General features: G+C 49.0%; 2 protein-coding genes across 2 annotated transcripts in view; both read left to right on the top strand.

Moving 5' to 3' along the window:
* Positions 1-524: 524 nt before the first annotated feature.
* SLC18A3 (solute carrier family 18 member A3) lies at positions 525-2,765 on the top strand. Its single transcript, XM_067299508.1, has one exon. The coding sequence runs from the start codon at positions 525-527 to the stop codon at positions 2,121-2,123; it is 1,599 nt and encodes a 532-aa protein (XP_067155609.1). The 3' UTR covers positions 2,124-2,765.
* Positions 2,766-4,573: 1,808 nt separating this feature from the next.
* CHAT (choline O-acetyltransferase) overlaps positions 4,574-16,667 on the top strand; it is a 34,434-nt gene continuing 22,340 nt past the window's right edge. The window contains exons 1-6 of the mRNA XM_067299507.1: positions 4,574-4,661; positions 8,267-8,411; positions 9,607-9,798; positions 12,073-12,191; positions 13,642-13,695; positions 16,375-16,555. Coding sequence (XP_067155608.1) covers positions 8,349-8,411; positions 9,607-9,798; positions 12,073-12,191; positions 13,642-13,695; positions 16,375-16,555 — 609 coding nt within the window. The 5' untranslated portion in view covers positions 4,574-4,661; positions 8,267-8,348. The remainder of the gene's footprint in view (positions 4,662-8,266; positions 8,412-9,606; positions 9,799-12,072; positions 12,192-13,641; positions 13,696-16,374; positions 16,556-16,667) is intronic.

Below are 16,667 nucleotides of genomic sequence, written 5' to 3'. Positions count from 1 at the left end.
CGGCGGGAAACGACGGAGCGCGGGGGGCGGCGGGGGCGGCCGCCACGCTGCGAGGGCCGCCCCGGGGGCTGCGGGCGGCCGCGCCGTCGGGGGGCGCGGGCTGCCGGCGGCCCCCACCGCCCGCCGGGGCAGGGCCCGGCAGCCCCCCAGGCGGCCCGGTTCGGGCGCCCGCCGCCGCGTTACCCCCGCGCGGGGCGGGGCGGGGCGGGGCGCGGAGGCGGCGGCGGGGCCGCCCGGGGGGCGCGGAGGGAGGGAGGGAGGGAGGGAGGGCGGAGGGAGGGAGGGAGCGGGGCCGGCGCGGTGCGTGGGGGGCGGGTGGGGTTTCTCTCCGCGGCGCTTATTAGTGTCATGATGGAGGGCCGGCCCCTCGGATCCGCCTCAGAGCGGCGGCGAGGGCTGGCGGCCGCCGGGAGGTGAGCGGCGGGCGCGGGCGGCTCTCGCTCCGGCGGCGGCGGGGGAGGCGGCGGCGGGGCCGCCCCCGCCGTGCCCCATGCGGGCGGCGGGGCGGCGGCGCTGAGGCGGCGATGGCGGGCGCGGGGGACGCGGGGCGGGCGCGGGCCGCCGTGGCGCGGCTCTCGGACGCCGTGGGCGAGCGGCGGCGGCGGCTGGGCACGGCGATGCAGGACGCGCGGCGGCAGCGGCGGCTGCTGCTGGTCATCGTGTGCGTGGCGCTGCTGCTGGACAACATGCTCTACATGGTCATCGTGCCCATCATCCCCGACTACATCGCGGCGATGCGCGGCGGGGGGGGCGCCGCGCCCGCGCCCCCGGCGGGGGGCAACGAGAGCGGCGGCGGCGGCGGCAACCGGAGCCGGCTCTTCGCGCGGTACCCGGCGGCGGCGGCGGCGGCGGCGGGCAACGAGGACGTGCAGATCGGGGTGCTCTTCGCCTCCAAGGCCATCCTGCAGCTGCTGGTGAACCCCCTCAGCGGCACCTTCATCGACCGCGTGGGCTACGACGTGCCGCTGCTCATCGGCCTCGCCGTCATGTTCCTCTCCACCGCCACCTTCGCCTTCGCGGAGAACTACGCGACGCTGTTCGCGGCGCGCAGCCTGCAGGGGCTGGGCTCGGCCTTCGCCGACACGGCCGGCATCGCCATGATCGCCGACCGCTACGCCGAGGAGCCGGCGCGCAGCCGCGCCCTGGGCACGGCGCTGGCCTTCATCTCCTTCGGCAGCCTGGCGGCGCCCCCCTTCGGCGGCGTCCTCTACCAGTTCGCCGGCAAGCGGGTGCCCTTCCTGGTGCTGGCCTGCGTCTGCCTCCTCGACGGGCTGCTGCTGCTCGCCCTGGTGCCGCCCTGCGCCGGCGGGGCGCGGGCCAACATGCCCGTCGGCACCCCCATCCACCGCCTCATGGCCGACCCCTACATCGCCGTGGTGGCCGGCGCCCTCACCACCTGCAACATCCCCCTCGCCTTCCTGGAGCCCACCATCGCCAACTGGATGAAGGAGTCCATGGGGGCCACGGAGTGGGAGATGGGCCTCACCTGGCTGCCCGCCTTCTTCCCCCACGTGCTGGGCGTCTACGTCACCGTCAGGCTGGCCGCCAAGTACCCCCACCTCCAGTGGTTTTACGGGGCCCTCGGCATGGCCATCATCGGCGCCAGCTCCTGCGTGGTGCCAGCCTGTAGGAATTTCGGGCAGGTCGTTGTCCCCCTCTGCGGCATCTGCTTCGGGATCGCCCTGGTGGACACGGCCCTGCTGCCCACCCTGGCCTTCCTGGTGGATGTGCGCCACGTGTCCGTCTATGGCAGCATCTATGCCATCGCAGACATCTCCTACTCCGTGGCGTATGCCCTGGGGCCCATCGTGGCCGGCCAGATCGTGCACACCATGGGTTTCGTGCAGCTGAACCTGGGAATGGGTCTCGCCAATGTGCTTTATGCCCCTGTTCTCCTCTTCCTCAAAAATGTCTGCCAAATGAAACCCTCTCACTCGGAGAGGAACATCCTCCTGGAAGAAGCACCTAAAGGACTCTATGACACCATTAAAATGGAGGAGCGCAAAGGCAAGGGCAAAAGCCTCCATCCAGCGGGTGAAACGGAGGAGAACAATGTGGACTCTTACCACAGAGACCTGGCAGGGGCGTCTGAGGAGGACTGTTCAGACTATGAATACAGTTAGGTTACTCCGAGCTGCCCAGCCCCCAGTAACAAGAAGTGGCATGTGGAAGGGAGGGAAAGGGGGATGAAAGCATTATTGCCATACGTTTATGTACCAACATGCAATATATACATTTTAACCTTTGTCATGATGTAATGGCTTTCTTCTTCTAGACTTATTTTTAATCTGTATTTCCTTCGTCATTCTGGCAAGGTGGGTGGGGGCCAAGGACTCAATCCCAAAGAAGATTATCTGAGTGATCATTGGCATAAATCTGTGATGGTCCTTCCAAAAAAAAACCAAAAACAAAACCCAACCTCATAGCTGGGGTCTAATTGTGCAAAGTTTTCTTGAGCTCAAACTGTGTGTGACATACTGTATATCTCTGTAAAAATATAAGAAAAGCAAAAAAGTCTGTGTAATAAATTTCAAATGGCATATTCAGGGACTTAATAAATCTTGTGTACATATACTTAGATTTTCAGTTGGTTTCATATATTTAAGAAGAGCAACAACTATCACAATGTCTTATTGTTCTTTGGGAATAAACTGAAGCACTGTACTCATTTTTTTCTCTTGTGCTGCTCTCCGGTAAGTGCAATATGCTGTATTATGTTGAAGTCCAAACTACAAGAATAATATGATCTGAATAAATGGAATTGAAGGGGATCGATTGTCTTTGTTTCATTGATGTGAGTTGCTTTAGGGAGGGAGATTGTTGTGCTCAGTGTAACCCATATGGTAAGAATTCCTCATAACCCCAACCTCATCATTTACCAAAATCACTCAAGAGAAAACCCGAATACGAAATGTTTTTTTTATTATTATTCTTTGAAACCTATGTTAACAAATATGAGCAAACAACATGGCACTGCAAACACACTATCGATCACCTAAAACGGCGTCTTGATGATACCTCATATTTTCATACTTTTCAATCGCGAATTTAAATTTTCACATATTCCAGAAATTACATTTCCAGCAAGTAGATCTGAAATACTGGCAAAACGCCTTTCTGGTCCTTAATGCTGCCCCAATCACAGTGTTCACCACAATATAGCCGATAGGGATTAAACAAAACAAAGAAAAGATGGGTGAGGTGCTTCATTCAAACCTTTACAAAAAGCGGAAACCTTGATCAAACCACAGATTGGAACCACAGCGCATGTTTTGCTCTGGAAGTTTCCCTTGATATAAAATAAAACCGTTTATTTAAATTCCCACCTCATTAGGAAAATAATTAAACTACTTATTTTCGCAAGTGGAAAAAAGATACAAACGGCAACAGCAACTATTAAACTGTTTCCACCAGTTCTCTAGGGAAATGCGCGCCGCGAAGGAGGAACAGAGAAATCGTTCATCAATCCCATTTAACTGCGACGGACTGACTGACCTCGCGTTGTTATAGTCGCTTTCGGGGACACTCGAATCGCTGCTCAAAGGGTACAAAACTAATGAAAAGGCCACTAAGAAATGGCACGGCGGGCTTAGCAAAAGAAAAGCAATAACGAATGCGGGTAAGAGCTGAATCCCGTTTGCCTGAAACCCAGCCGCTCCTTGCGATGACCAGGAGCGCGGCAGCAGCGGCTGTCCGCCGTGTCCAGGGGGCCGCCGGCATTTCCCCTGGCCGCGCTATTCGAGCGGCGGGTCTGTGCGGGGCGCCCGCTCCGCCGCCGCCCGCGGAGCCCGGGACCGCTGCCGCCGCGGCCGCGGCCGCCGCTCCCGACCCCTCCCGCCGCTCCCCGGATCGCTGCCGCGGAGCCCGGGACCGCTGCCGCCGCGGCCGCGGCCGCCGCTCCCGACCCCTCCTGCCGCTCCCCGGATCGCTGCCGCGGAGTCCGGGACCGCTGCCGCCGCTGCCGCCGCTCCCCGGACCGCTGCCGCGGAGCCCGGGACCGCCGCGGCCGCGGCCGGCGGGACGGCAGGCAGCCCGCGGGCAGGGCTGTGCGCCCTTTTCGATCGCGGTGCAGGAGCAGCTTCCAGGAGCCGCAGGTGTCCCGCTGTGACACAGATTGGCACGGAAGGTAATCCCTGGCATTTGCCCGAGCTTGGGCTAAGATGGTCACCGACAGCTTAGCACCTCGCCTTCCTGGGGGCCCCCAGCCCCGGCGCCGCCGGGCTGCCCGAGAGGCAGCGGCTAACCCCGACCTGCGGTGAAAGGGACGCGCGGAGTGCCCGGGCTCTGCCCGGCTCCGCCCGTCCGTTCTGGGACACAGCCGGCACAGAGCGACTTAGCAGCAGTTTTGCGATTAGTCACAAGCGAACGGGGCACTGCAAGGCGGGCGGCTGGCGCGGGGCCCCCTGCCCGCGGGCGCGGCGGCAGGGCGGCAGCGCCTGTTGCACGCACACCGGGGCGGGCCGGGCCGGGCCGGGCGGCGCCGGGCGGCGGGGCGGGGAGGAGCCAGGCGGCGGCGGCGGGGGGACGAGCCGCGCTCCGCACGCCCCCGCCCCAGAGGGCGCTTGGCCGGGGACGGAGGCGGCGGCCGCGGTACCTTGGACAGAGCCGCCGGGACGCCGCCGGGAGCCGCGGACCCGGTCCAGGAGCGCCTCGCCCCGCAGGTAAGGGCGGGCGGGCGGGCGGCTGCGCGACCGCCGCCTCCCCGCGACCCCGGGCGCCCCGGCGGCGCGGCTCTCCTCGGCCCCGGCCCCGCCGCCCGCACCCCCGGGCGCCCCGCCGGCGCGGCTCTCCTCGGCCCCGGCCCCGCCGCCCGCACCCCCGGGCGCCCCGCCGGCGCGGCTCTCCTCGGCCCCGGCTCCGCCGCCCGCACCCCCGGGCGCCCCGGCGGCGCGGCTCTCCTCGGCCCCGGCTCCGCCGCCCGCACCCCCGGGCGCCCCGGCGGCGCGGCTCTCCTCGGCCCCGGCCCCGCCGCCCGCACCCCCGGGCGCCCCGCCGGCGCGGCTCTCCTCGGCCCCGGCTCCGCCGCCCGCACCCCCGGGCGCCCCGGCGGCGCGGCTCTCCTCGGCCCCGGCCCCGCCGCCCGCACCCCCGGGCGCCCCGCCGGCGCGGCTCTCCTCGGCCCCGGCCCCGCCGCCCGCACCCCCGGGCGCCCCGCCGGCGCGGCTCTCCTCGGCCCCGGCTCCGCCGCCCGCACCCCCGGGCGCCCCGGCGGCGCGGCTCTCCTCGGCCCCGGCCCCGCCGCCCGCACCCCCGGGCGCCCCGCCGGCGCGGCTCTCCTCGGCCCCGGCTCCGCCGCCCGCACCCCCGGGCGCCCCGCCGGCGCGGCTCTCCTCGGTCTCCGCCGCCCGCACCCCCGGGCGCGGCAAAAAGCCGGGAGCCCCGACGCGCAGGGAGCGGGAGCGGGAGCTGGAGCGGCGCGGGGCGGGGTGGCGACCCTTGTCCCTCCCGCCCCGTTGCTGCCTCCCGCGGTCCCGCTGCGAGGGTCGCCCTGGAGGGAAGCGGCTGCCCCGGCGCTAACGCGTGGGAACGCGTCGGGGCGAGAAAGCCGGTCGCAGGCGGAGCCGAGCGCTCCCCGGCGAGCCGTGCTGCTCCCGCCGCCGGCACGGAGTTCACATGAGGCGCTAAGGCGGCTCCGCTTCCCGAATAATGTAAAAGGCCGTAGCAGCGCGCACTTCAAGCACATCTTCCTGATAACTTTAAGCATATTTTCCTGATAACATCGAGAATGAGAATGAATAGATGGGGGCTAAGCGTAATGCTGCAATGACATTATATATTGCAAGTTGCCTCCCGAGCCCAGAATGTATGGAGAACTCAAATATAAGCACGGGGGCTCGTTGTGTCAGTCCTTTTCTGTGGCCTGCTGCAGGAGAGATCAGTCCCTTTTGTTGTGGATTTCTGCTGCCGCTTTGAGCTGCGGGGAGGCCACCCGGCTCCCTTGCCTGCAGCGACGTACAGCCACCCCGCTAAGCTGCTCACCACAGCCCGCCAGCTAAGCCAGCTGTAAATAAAAGCAGCTAGGATTAATTTTTTTTGGCCTAATAACTTTGACAATGCACCTCGCAGCTATCTGAGCGAGCAACTTTGAAGTCATCTTGAATTTCTCCAGGATTTTCTCTTGTGTCAGTTTTTCCCCTGTCCAATATTAAGAAAATTTAGGATTGGGCATGGTGCTAAGTTGACAGTGCTTGAACAAGAGACAAAGCTTCAGTTTATCCCCATGACAGAGACAAGTACAGTTTAGGCTGACACTACCACCAAACTCTCTTTGTACTGATTTTACAGATATGTGGGGCTGTTATTAATAACATTTCCCAGAGAAACAGAGCCAATACGGACTTCCAGTTAATGTGATAATTATTGCATATGACAAAAAATGTAAGGAAGGAAGGAAAGAAAGAAGGAAGGAGGGAAGGAAGAAAGGAAGGAAGGAAAGAAGGAAATAAGAATAAGGAAATAAGAAATAAGGTAAGAACAAAAGCCCCAGTGAAAAGAATACCAAGCAAGATTATTCCTTTAGGGGAAAAAGGCTTTAGGGACCCTGAAGACAAAATGGCTTCTCTGTATTTGAACACAGGTCAGGAGCTGAGGCTAGCACCTAAACAACTTGGCAAGCCACCGTCTTCTACGAGTTACAGGACATGTCCATTATTTGAAGTGCTTTGAATCTGTGTTGTTAGGAATTCACTGATATGTGATGAGATCTGTGTAGTACACGAGAGGGAGCTGAGCAACACAGCGGGTTAATGTGGCCTTTCAGCAAGGGAAATAGTCTCTCACCTGTGTTGAAATCCTGAGCAGACGACAGATCAACACGAGTTTGGTATTTGGCTCATTGCAGTGCCCTGGGGACATCTCTCAACCTTATACAATCTACTTCACAACACATGGCACCACTGGCAGCAGTTCAGGACAGGAACAGGACAGGAACAACACAGGATATTCAGTGACCATGTACCTATTCACAAAGCTGTGCCGAGTCCAAAAGACTGAAATAGCCAAGGTGGTTCCTTGGGAAAGGAATAACGCACAACCCTCCCTGCCCAGCTCTAACCAGAACTGTTCATCTCACTTTCATACACCATACATTTTCATACAAATCATTTTTAAAAGCATTGTAGAAATAATTCAAGGGCCCTGCATTTATAGTCCCAAGGGTTTCATAAAGGAAATACAACATTCTTTTCTACTTAGTCAATAGATATTTACTTTTATATTTTGCATATCCACAGTGCAAAGCAATTAAAAAAAACCTGATCTGTCTGCACACATAGAAGTTATTCTGCTTTAACTGTACCACCATAATTGAAGGACAATTTCTTGATGTGGGCACTATCATACCAGAAGAAATATGTGTGCCAGTACAGCTTATTCTTGTACAAAAAAGGAATAAGAGGCATCTGTAGAGGTGAAAACAAGGATAAGCACAGTACCTAGGAGACACAAGTGGAATTATTTGCTCTGTCACAGACAACTTCTGTGACTTTTGGCAGGCTAAGCAGTCTCCCTGGATAGGTCTCTGCCATTTGGAAAGCCTGCTTTGCGAAGCAGCTGAAGCACAGTGCATACCAGCTCTCCCAATAGCCCTGCTGTCCGCCCAGCTGCAGCCAGCCAGCCCACCTGCCGGAGCAGCTCGCGGAGCCGCCGGGGCCCGGGCCCCACAAGCACCTGCACCCGCCAGCTTCTAGCATGCGTGGGGGAAGGCACGTCTCCATCAAGCCTCCATTCTGTAGCTCCCACACCTTTAAAGCAGAGATAATAGCATTTCACTGTGTCCGTGGAACTGTGCAATGATAAATACATTGAAGGACTGGTGCTCTCAGATAAAATGGTAAAGGGAGGGCATATAAGAACCTTAGACAGATAACTGCAGCCTTACTATGACCTGTGTTGACATTAGTATATCCAGAGAAAAGTCACCTCCTTCCTCCAGCTAATGAACAGTAGTAACACAAATCCATGTGCAGATCACAGCAAGATACATTGCAAAGCAAATTAGAGTGACAAAATAAACCATGTTGAGAAGGGACCATTTATGTGCATCAGATAGTTCTGGATAAAGAAATTTATAGCAAAATAAGACAAACAGAATGTCAGAGTAATCTCCACAGGGCTTAGTTCAGTAGTTTTGAAAGCAATACTTCTATTTCTCTTCAGTTTTGCATTCTGAAGCTTCTGTGTATGCTTGCGCAGGGAATATTCCCCATGTACATTTTGATTATAAATAATGGGTACTGACTGGACTTTAAATCTTTTCTTTTTCCAGAACCGAGGCGTGAGGCTCTATAAGTGCCCCCGAGTGGCTTCAATTTCTGTCCTCAACAAAAGATAACAAAAGAAATGCAGGAATGCCTGTCCTAGAAAAGCCCATGCAGAAGAAGGAGAAAGAAACATGCAGTGAAAATGAGACAGTAAGTGACTGTTTCTGGGAAAAGAAAAAAAAAGAAGACAAAAATGATTGAAGATAAATTACTTTTGACAGCTGACAGTAAGACTAATGCTGTAAATTTAATGTAAATTAATTTAAAAGTTACTTGTAAAACAAGCTCTGTTCCAGAGCTAATTTCTTTATTTCAGGGAACATTAATTATTTTGCAGCAGTTTAAAACCAGGAACTTTGATCTAATGTTAGTACTTCTCATATCTGAATACATTTACTCAACCTCCTAACATCCTGTGACGAATTCCAGTAAGTGAAATACCATTATACTACGACAGATGCATTACTACATAGCCAGAGATAGCATATAATTATTTCTTAACAGTGCAGAACTATCAGACTATCACACAGGATTCATTTGCAAGCTCATTTAAAAGATACCGGGTGTGTATACCTAAAGTTAGTCATCTAAATCCCTTGGGTTTAAAGCTTTTGTCCTTAGCAGAGCCAGGAAATTAACAGCAAGCCTACCCAGAAAGATAGGGTCAAAACAAGGTATCAACAAGAAATACTTTTTGGCACATCTATTTCCACTGACCAAGAAATCAGTAACAGAAGAGATATGTCTTGACTAAACATACCTGAAACTGCAAAGTAACCAACTTTTCATTTCTGAGATCTAAGATGCATTACAAGCTAAACTGGATTTGCATCTTCATTAATAACAGGTACTTAATCCTACAACACTTTTTATGAGTATCTGTGATCTTTGGTGTCCAAACAGGAAAATGTAACGCAGCACTGCCTTTTCCATGGATGTCAAAAGGTAGAGCTGGAATTTGAGCTCAGAGGAATTTGAGCTCAGAGACAGCCCATTCCTCAATTTTTGTTCAAAGCACTTCCCCCTTGCCCTTGCCCTTGCCCTGGGGAGTGGAAACCAGCTCTGAACCTGCCTTGATTCCTCTGCTGTTTCCCTAAGTATCTATTACTGGCTGCTGTCAAAGACTGCTGGGCTAGATAGACTTTGGTTTCCTCCAAGACATCCATTTTTATGCACATTGGCCCTGACATGCAGCTCTCAAAATCAGCACCCAATCTGAACCAATATATTACTCCAAAATATTGTATTCATAATATTCCATCTGCCTATCTAAAGAAAAAAAAAACTACAACATTTTGGGAACAGGTAGAATTATTTACTAATCTGTTTTTTTTTTTATGATTAGACAGTGCCAAAACTTCCAGTCCCACCACTGCAACAGACCTTACACATGTACCTACATTGCATGAAACACTTGGTGCCAGAGGAGCAATTTAGAAAGACCAAGGTCATCGTGGAGCAATTTGGAATTGCAGGAGGCCTAGGGGAATCCTTGCAGCAAATCCTCGAGGAAAGAAGGGAAAAGACAGCAAACTGGGTAAGCAAATGCAGATTAGAAAAATAACCACTTGTGTTGGAGGATGCTCATTTACAAACTATTTGTGATGTTCTATATGTGATCACTGCTTTCTGCAGTGATTTTTCAATGGGTCACTGTAAAACAGGGGTCACATCAGATTCTACCTAAGGGAATGAATATTTCATACTTATTAGGCCAGAATTTGAAAACAATGTCAAAATCCACATCATTATTAAGTCAGGTCAACAACTCGTTGAGATAAATGAGGGAATTCATGCATCTCAGACTCAGTCTGAGCTTATCTGATAAGCTTACAGCTCATCTGGAAGAAGCACTGTATTATATTGTTTGGATGTAATTCCAGATTGTCCCTTAAATCACAAGATTCTGATTTTTTTTTGAAACAAAAAATGCATTCTGATAGGGCTATAAAAAGTGCTCTGCATACACATCTAGCCAAATCTCTGATCCAGTAAAATTATTTTGGAATAGAATATTTTAAGGTAGGAACTATTTTTCTAAAATAAGACTATCATTTGCCATTCACTGTCACAGTATACTATATAGTTTCCCAAAAGTATTCTCTTTGCAGAATATATATATATATGCTATATACTATATATATAATATGCTATATAAAAAACATACATATACTATATATAAAATATATAGCATAGTCCATGCTGAGAGCTCAGCCTTCAAAAAAGGCCAGATTTCTGCTTCCCAAGACAGGAAAATTAAATATCTGTAGACAAAATAAATCTGATCATTCCGGTCACAATCCATCCTGCCTGTATTGACCATGTTAGAATACGGCAGCTGAAAGCTGGAAACACTGCTTTTATTGAAGTCCTCCTGTCCCAGCGAGGAAGAGACACACCGAGTGGTTTCGTGGATTCACTGAACTCTTGCAGGCTTGCTACTGACGTCAGTGAAGCATAGCTCTCCCTTAACTCTCCAGTGGTGTGATCCGTAAGAAACCTCAAGCAATCAAATTTTTGCCATAGTCAGAAAAAAAGTCTACAGTGCTTGGATAGCTTTTATTTTAAAAGCAGTGCTTATTTTATGAACTACTTGCTGCTGCAGTCTGAGAGCCTACTAAATACCACCCAATCTGTTTTTGTTATTCAGGTCATAGAACTTCATGGTTTTGGTGACTAAATTAAACATTTCTTAAATAAAATAGAGCTCCTGATTACCACTACCAAGAGAGAAATGTACGTTTAACTGCTTACAGCATAAAAATCATAGAGGAAGCATGTATAAGGGTTTTCTGAAACATCTCAACTTCAAACTCTGGTCATTAAAATTAAACACCTGCTTCTTAAGATAAACTATAAATGTTATAATTCGGAATTTAACTCATCAAGAATACAGCTCTAGCCTGTTCTCTTGAAGACTCCAGAGAATGTGGGGGAAGCATCTGTTCTAACAGCAGTGAAATACCTCAGAGGAAAACTTTTTCAACAGATGCATGCATTCATAATTATTTTTGCATAATTTGGTTGTTGTTTATAGTTACTATATGCAAAGCTTACCTGCTAAACTCAGACAGATCATTTGATCTTTTTAAGAACTTCTCCATTTTCCACATAATGATTTTTCAAACTCCACTCAGACATAAAGAAATACTTTTACCATACCTCTATGTTTTCAAAAAAAATGGTTAGAAATTTAATGTGTGTCTGCCTGGGTTAAGCATCAGTAATTTGCATTTGCACCAATGGACACAAAAGTGGATTCTCCAGAGACCCTATCCACATGCCTGTATCTGCAGGACCAAGCCACTGGGCTTAGGAAATTCTTTTCTCACTCTGTGTTCAGCTACACTGTAGCTGTATTTGAGAGCTAACAACAGAGCATCTTAGCATTATTGACAAATATTTGTAGCCCCACGAGGAAAGCCACCACTAGTAAAATTCTATCCACCTCTTGAATATATCTCTTGAATATATCCTGAATAACGCTATTCAGGAGTCAGTAGTTAGCATGTTGTACTCAAAGATTTTTTCATTGTAGAGAGAAACAAATAAAAAATTATTAAAACCACCGTATTATGGGAGTTGTTTCATTCTTAATGGAACACAATGTAAATTGCCATTGATTGAAAAATAGGATTATGGAATTGCAGCTGATTTCAGCTCAGGTCAGAAAGCCCAGACTGAAAAAGCTCAGTGGCTCCATTAATCAGAGCCCAGGTCTGACACAGGCTGCACCAAGCACTTCCCCCCCCACAGACTGCCTTTCTGCTTGTTGTTTGTGGCTCTAAGATTTTCTGTCCCCTTCCCTCAGGTGTTTAACTACTGGCTGGATGACATGTACCTCAACAACCGGCTAGCTCTTCCAGTCAATTCTAGCCCAGCAATTATTTTTGCTCGTCAGTATTTCAAGGATGTAAATGACCAGCTGAGGTAATGTACTAAGACTTTGCAGCTTTTGCTAAATGAAAGGATATTTTAAATACATTGCTTTGGCAAAGAGACAATCAACTTTCATTAAAAAACAAGGGCTGTTACCATTAAATGATTCCCTAGTAGGTCTGCTGGCTGAGGGCAATGTTTCTGGAGTTGCTTATACTGAGATTCAGAAATAAAAGTGTCATTACTATTACATTTATTGCATTAGAAAAAATAAATGCCAACTTATTTATCATTTTTAAAGGAATATTTGCAAAGCAATTCATTGTATAATTCAAGTAAACCATTTCTTGCTGGGAAAAAGAAATGCAAATTCCTGGCACGTTGTTTAAAGAAAAACAATCTTTAACATGCCATCGCTATGACTCCTACCCACCCTGCAAACCAAAAAGATCACACTAGCATTGAATTGTCTCTTTTGGGTGCCCAAAAGGGCACCAGAAACAACAGGGCGGGTAAGAATGAGAATTTGGAAATCATTCCTCCCCAGCAACATGACTTTCATCAGACCCCTTCTTCCCAGCCCCTGGGTTGACCTTTTTACTTTGAACTGTTATGGGTGGTTACAATCATTTAAAAAGCAAAAAGATAAACAAGGAGCCAAGTACATAATATACCTCTCCGGACACCCTTAAAAAAGGATTCCATTTTTCAGCCTTTGCCAAAACATTTTCTCCTTTTAAGCAGTAAACCAGATCAAATCTACCTGCATATAGTGCAATTTTCTCTTTGCTTTTAGCACTCTCCAGCTGCTCATTACTGAAAGAATTAACTGCATATGAATTTATGCTATTATAAAACAGCCAAAACCTTGAAGCCGATATGTGTCATTTTAACATTTTGCACAGACAGCCAATGGATCTTTTTACTTTACTTTAAACATAACTATAAATGCTTCTATTCATTACTGACTAAATTTATTGTGCACACGGCTTTCTAAAAACCTCTGCTTTGCATTTTCTAATGTGCATACTATAACAAGGAAACATTTTTCTCAGAGCCTCCCATTCAGACACAGCGCAAATGGGCAGTGTCAGGAAATAATACACCTGTCCACAGCCCTGCAGAAAGAATATCTGCTTAGGACAGGAAGTACTCTAATAAATTGGACAGCTTATGAGTGTTGATATTGAAACCCATGTTAAGGATCCTATTAAATATTCAGACTCTGCTCCCATTCTCTAAATAACTGCTTTCAGGCTTTCTCCTGTGGTAGTTTTGTTTAACCATTTGCTAGGATCATTTCTAGGATTTCATATTTCTCTTGACATAAATTAATTTTGGTTTTGGGCAGGGGGGTGAAGGGGGCTCTTCTTGCCAAGTCTGAAGACTTTCTCTCCTTATGCTGTATAATCAATCACTCAGGCTCTCCTCTCTCTCTCAGAAACAGACCAATGTTGCTGAATGACAAAAAAATGATGTCACTTCTATCTTCTGCTTGCAGGTTTGCTGCTAATCTCATTTCGGGAGTGCAAGACTATAAAGCTTTAGTGGACACGTAAGTAGCTTGGAAGGAGAGCTGCTGTTTGAGTTTCAGCAAGGCTTCTGATTCAGAGGTGCTCTGACATGCCCAAAGTCAGGCTGCATTGGACTGCTCCAACATTTGGAAGGGATGGGGCTCCAGCATGGCTGCTTCAGCAGTTTTTCACGTGCTTTCTGCTTTATTACTGCAATCTAGCGGGTCAGAAAAGGATCTTTTTTGATGTGTGGTAGTCATCATTTTCAAATGTACTGTTCAGCCCAAAGTACAAACACAATTTGACTGACAAATCTATTGAGAATACACCAAGAAGTCTGTGCTCCTTGGCCCCAAAAAATGTGTTGTAACACAGCCTGCCAATGCCCCAGGTACCTGAGAACTGCCAGGATGGGGCCCTCCCTCACAGGTATTGCACCCTACGTTTTGAGTACTAGCTCCCCACCCCAGAGAAAAAGAATATGACATCCCACCAGAAGGAAGAAGCCTCATCACAGGCAGTCTGGTTCAGTGGCTAATAAAAAAAAAAAAGTTGATTATTCTCTTTCTGGGCATAAAGGGGGCGGGGGGATGACTCCATCATTCTTTAGGGCCTGCATAACGTAGCTCATAACAGCATCTAAGAAGCTACACTTATTATTTTCCAAAATTACTGCTGAAATCACTGTTGTCTGAAAAATAAAAACAGTGGAGAGTTAGGCACGACAGAACTGCACCGTAGTGGAGGAGGGGTCATTTTCCCATCTAGAAATACAAGAGACCTACATCATTTGCTATAGCCAACACTTACTTGGATGAGGAAGGCAAAATCCATATTAAATAACATAGCTTTTACCATCTATGAATTAGATAAAAGAAATCAGAAGGGGCTGTTCAACTTTTCAGTTCAAAGTCTGGCAGCTACTCAGAAAGTATAGAAGAGGTACTTATTCAAGAACATGTGCTTTTGTCCAAGAAATGCCATGGAACTGCATAGACCATCACCAACATGTTGTGATGTGCTATTGCATACTAATGTAGTTCACTGCATCTTTATATGACAGCATCTGAGATAAGAAACCACATTGCTTAACCAAAGGATAATTTAAATTCTTATTATTTTGACCTCACTCGTCTAGATCCAAAGACTCCTCTGATCAGGTTTGTCTGCCTTAGATCAGTAGTCATTTAACTCCTCACTGCAGTGTGCTCATATTGTTATTAACGTTTGCTTATGACCCCTTCTGTTTCCTCATCATAATTACATTTTCAATTCCTTACATCACTGTTAAAGTCTTCTAACAGTTATTGTACTCCTAGCTTCTCTTGGATCATTCAACATGCAGCACGCACAAAATTCCAACCCAAAACTTTAACTGTGCAGATACTCCATATAGTTGCCAGGACTAAGTATTCCAAACAAAGCCTAAATTGTTCACATAAGAGTCGTAAGAACTTAGACATGCAGCTACTAATCACTGCCAATTTTGGGGGTCCCACTAGAGTTAATAACCCATTCCTTGACTGCTGTAATCACAAATTGTCTTATCTAAATCCATCCTGCTAAATCACTATTTCTGATCATCATAGACGATCTTTACCACTCCTGTAGCAATGTTTCCCAATCATGATCTGAGACCCATGTGCTAAACAATGTGTTGAATATAAGAGGATATCTGCATTACGTAAAACGTGGGAGAAAGGAAACACTAACAGCCCTATTTTGTTGATGAGGAACAAAAAATTGAGCAACTGTAAAATGAAGTGATACACAGAGTTTCACAGGGCCAGCAACTGAGTAAATATCCCTGTTTTAGAACTTCTGACAATATAACCTAACCTAAAACATTACCCTGTATCAGCTGTTTCACAGTAACCCTCCTGGTGTGTCTCTTTGCCCCTGCCCATCTCTGGTAGGCTGGAAGCTTAGTCCTCTTTTACTGAAGGAAAACTTCACCACAAGATCTTCTTCCATCTGTAGTCCCTGCAGCCTCTCCCAAGTGACAGGTGCATTATTTCCTGCTGCAATGTCAGCAGGATATTTTATAACCCGTAATCATAATTGTGATAACACTTCTCCTTTTCCTGATCACTGAAGAGGCCTTTTAGGGGGTATTGTTTCCACCTGGCTTCCAATAAAAGAGATCAGGTTTTCTGCACGCACTTTCCCGTAGATCTAAGGAAGGATTAGCACCTAAGTGGAGCTGTTTGGAAAAAAGGAAAAGATCTTTGTATTGTCCAGGCTGTTCCCATCCATCAGGCATGATCCTCGGGTCCCAGAGAGGAGACCCTCCACTCTAACCATCCTGGGCAGTGCAAGTCTTCTGTGATTTGTGCTGAATTTCATCAGCACTTTTTCCTAAGTGCTACATCTTTTCCAGTTGTTCTGCTAATTTCCATCCTGCCAAGTTTCTGGGGTCCCTTCTAGGCAGGCTTCTCACTCACATTGCAGAGCAGTTCATGACCTGCTATTCTTTCCATTTCCACTAGATGATAATGCAATTGCTTAATGAATATGCATGAGGCTGCCAGGAATGATGTATTTAACTTTGGTATGGGAATTCATCTATTTCCCTTATAACTGTAATCTTGTTTTATTATTCAATTTGTGTTATACCTAATCTAATTGTAACAGAACAAAGGACAGATTAGATTTCTTTTCCTTTCTGTCTCTCTCCCCTCTTTTCCTCTGGTTTTGTTTTTCTCCTTCTCTCTCTCCAGCCATGCTTTACCTGTTGATTTTGCTCGTGGACAGCTGTCTGGTCATCCTCTCTGTATGAAGCAATACTATGGACTCTTTTCTTCCTATCGTCTTCCAGGACATACCAAAGACACTCTTGTGGCCCAGAAAAGCAGTGTAATGCCAGAACCTGAGCATATCATTGTTGCTTGTAACAATCAGGTAAATGGGTGCTCTTTTCTTATACCTCCCTATATTTCTTAGTTGGCTTAAATCACTCAAGAACAGCCTAATCCAATCACTGCTCAGGAACACAATTAGCATGCTACATATG

Source organism: Apteryx mantelli, chromosome 7 (genome assembly GCF_036417845.1).
Source record: "Apteryx mantelli isolate bAptMan1 chromosome 7, bAptMan1.hap1, whole genome shotgun sequence".
Taxonomy (NCBI): domain Eukaryota; kingdom Metazoa; phylum Chordata; class Aves; order Apterygiformes; family Apterygidae; genus Apteryx; species Apteryx mantelli.
Note: the sequence above shows the minus strand (reverse complement) of the source record. Positions and strands in the feature narration are given on the sequence as shown.

Bases quoted from the DNA above. Each gene is read 5' to 3' on its own strand.
- SLC18A3 (XM_067299508.1), top strand. From the start codon at position 525: ATGGCGGGCGCGGGGGACGCGGGGCGGGCGCGGGCCGCCGTGGCGCGG.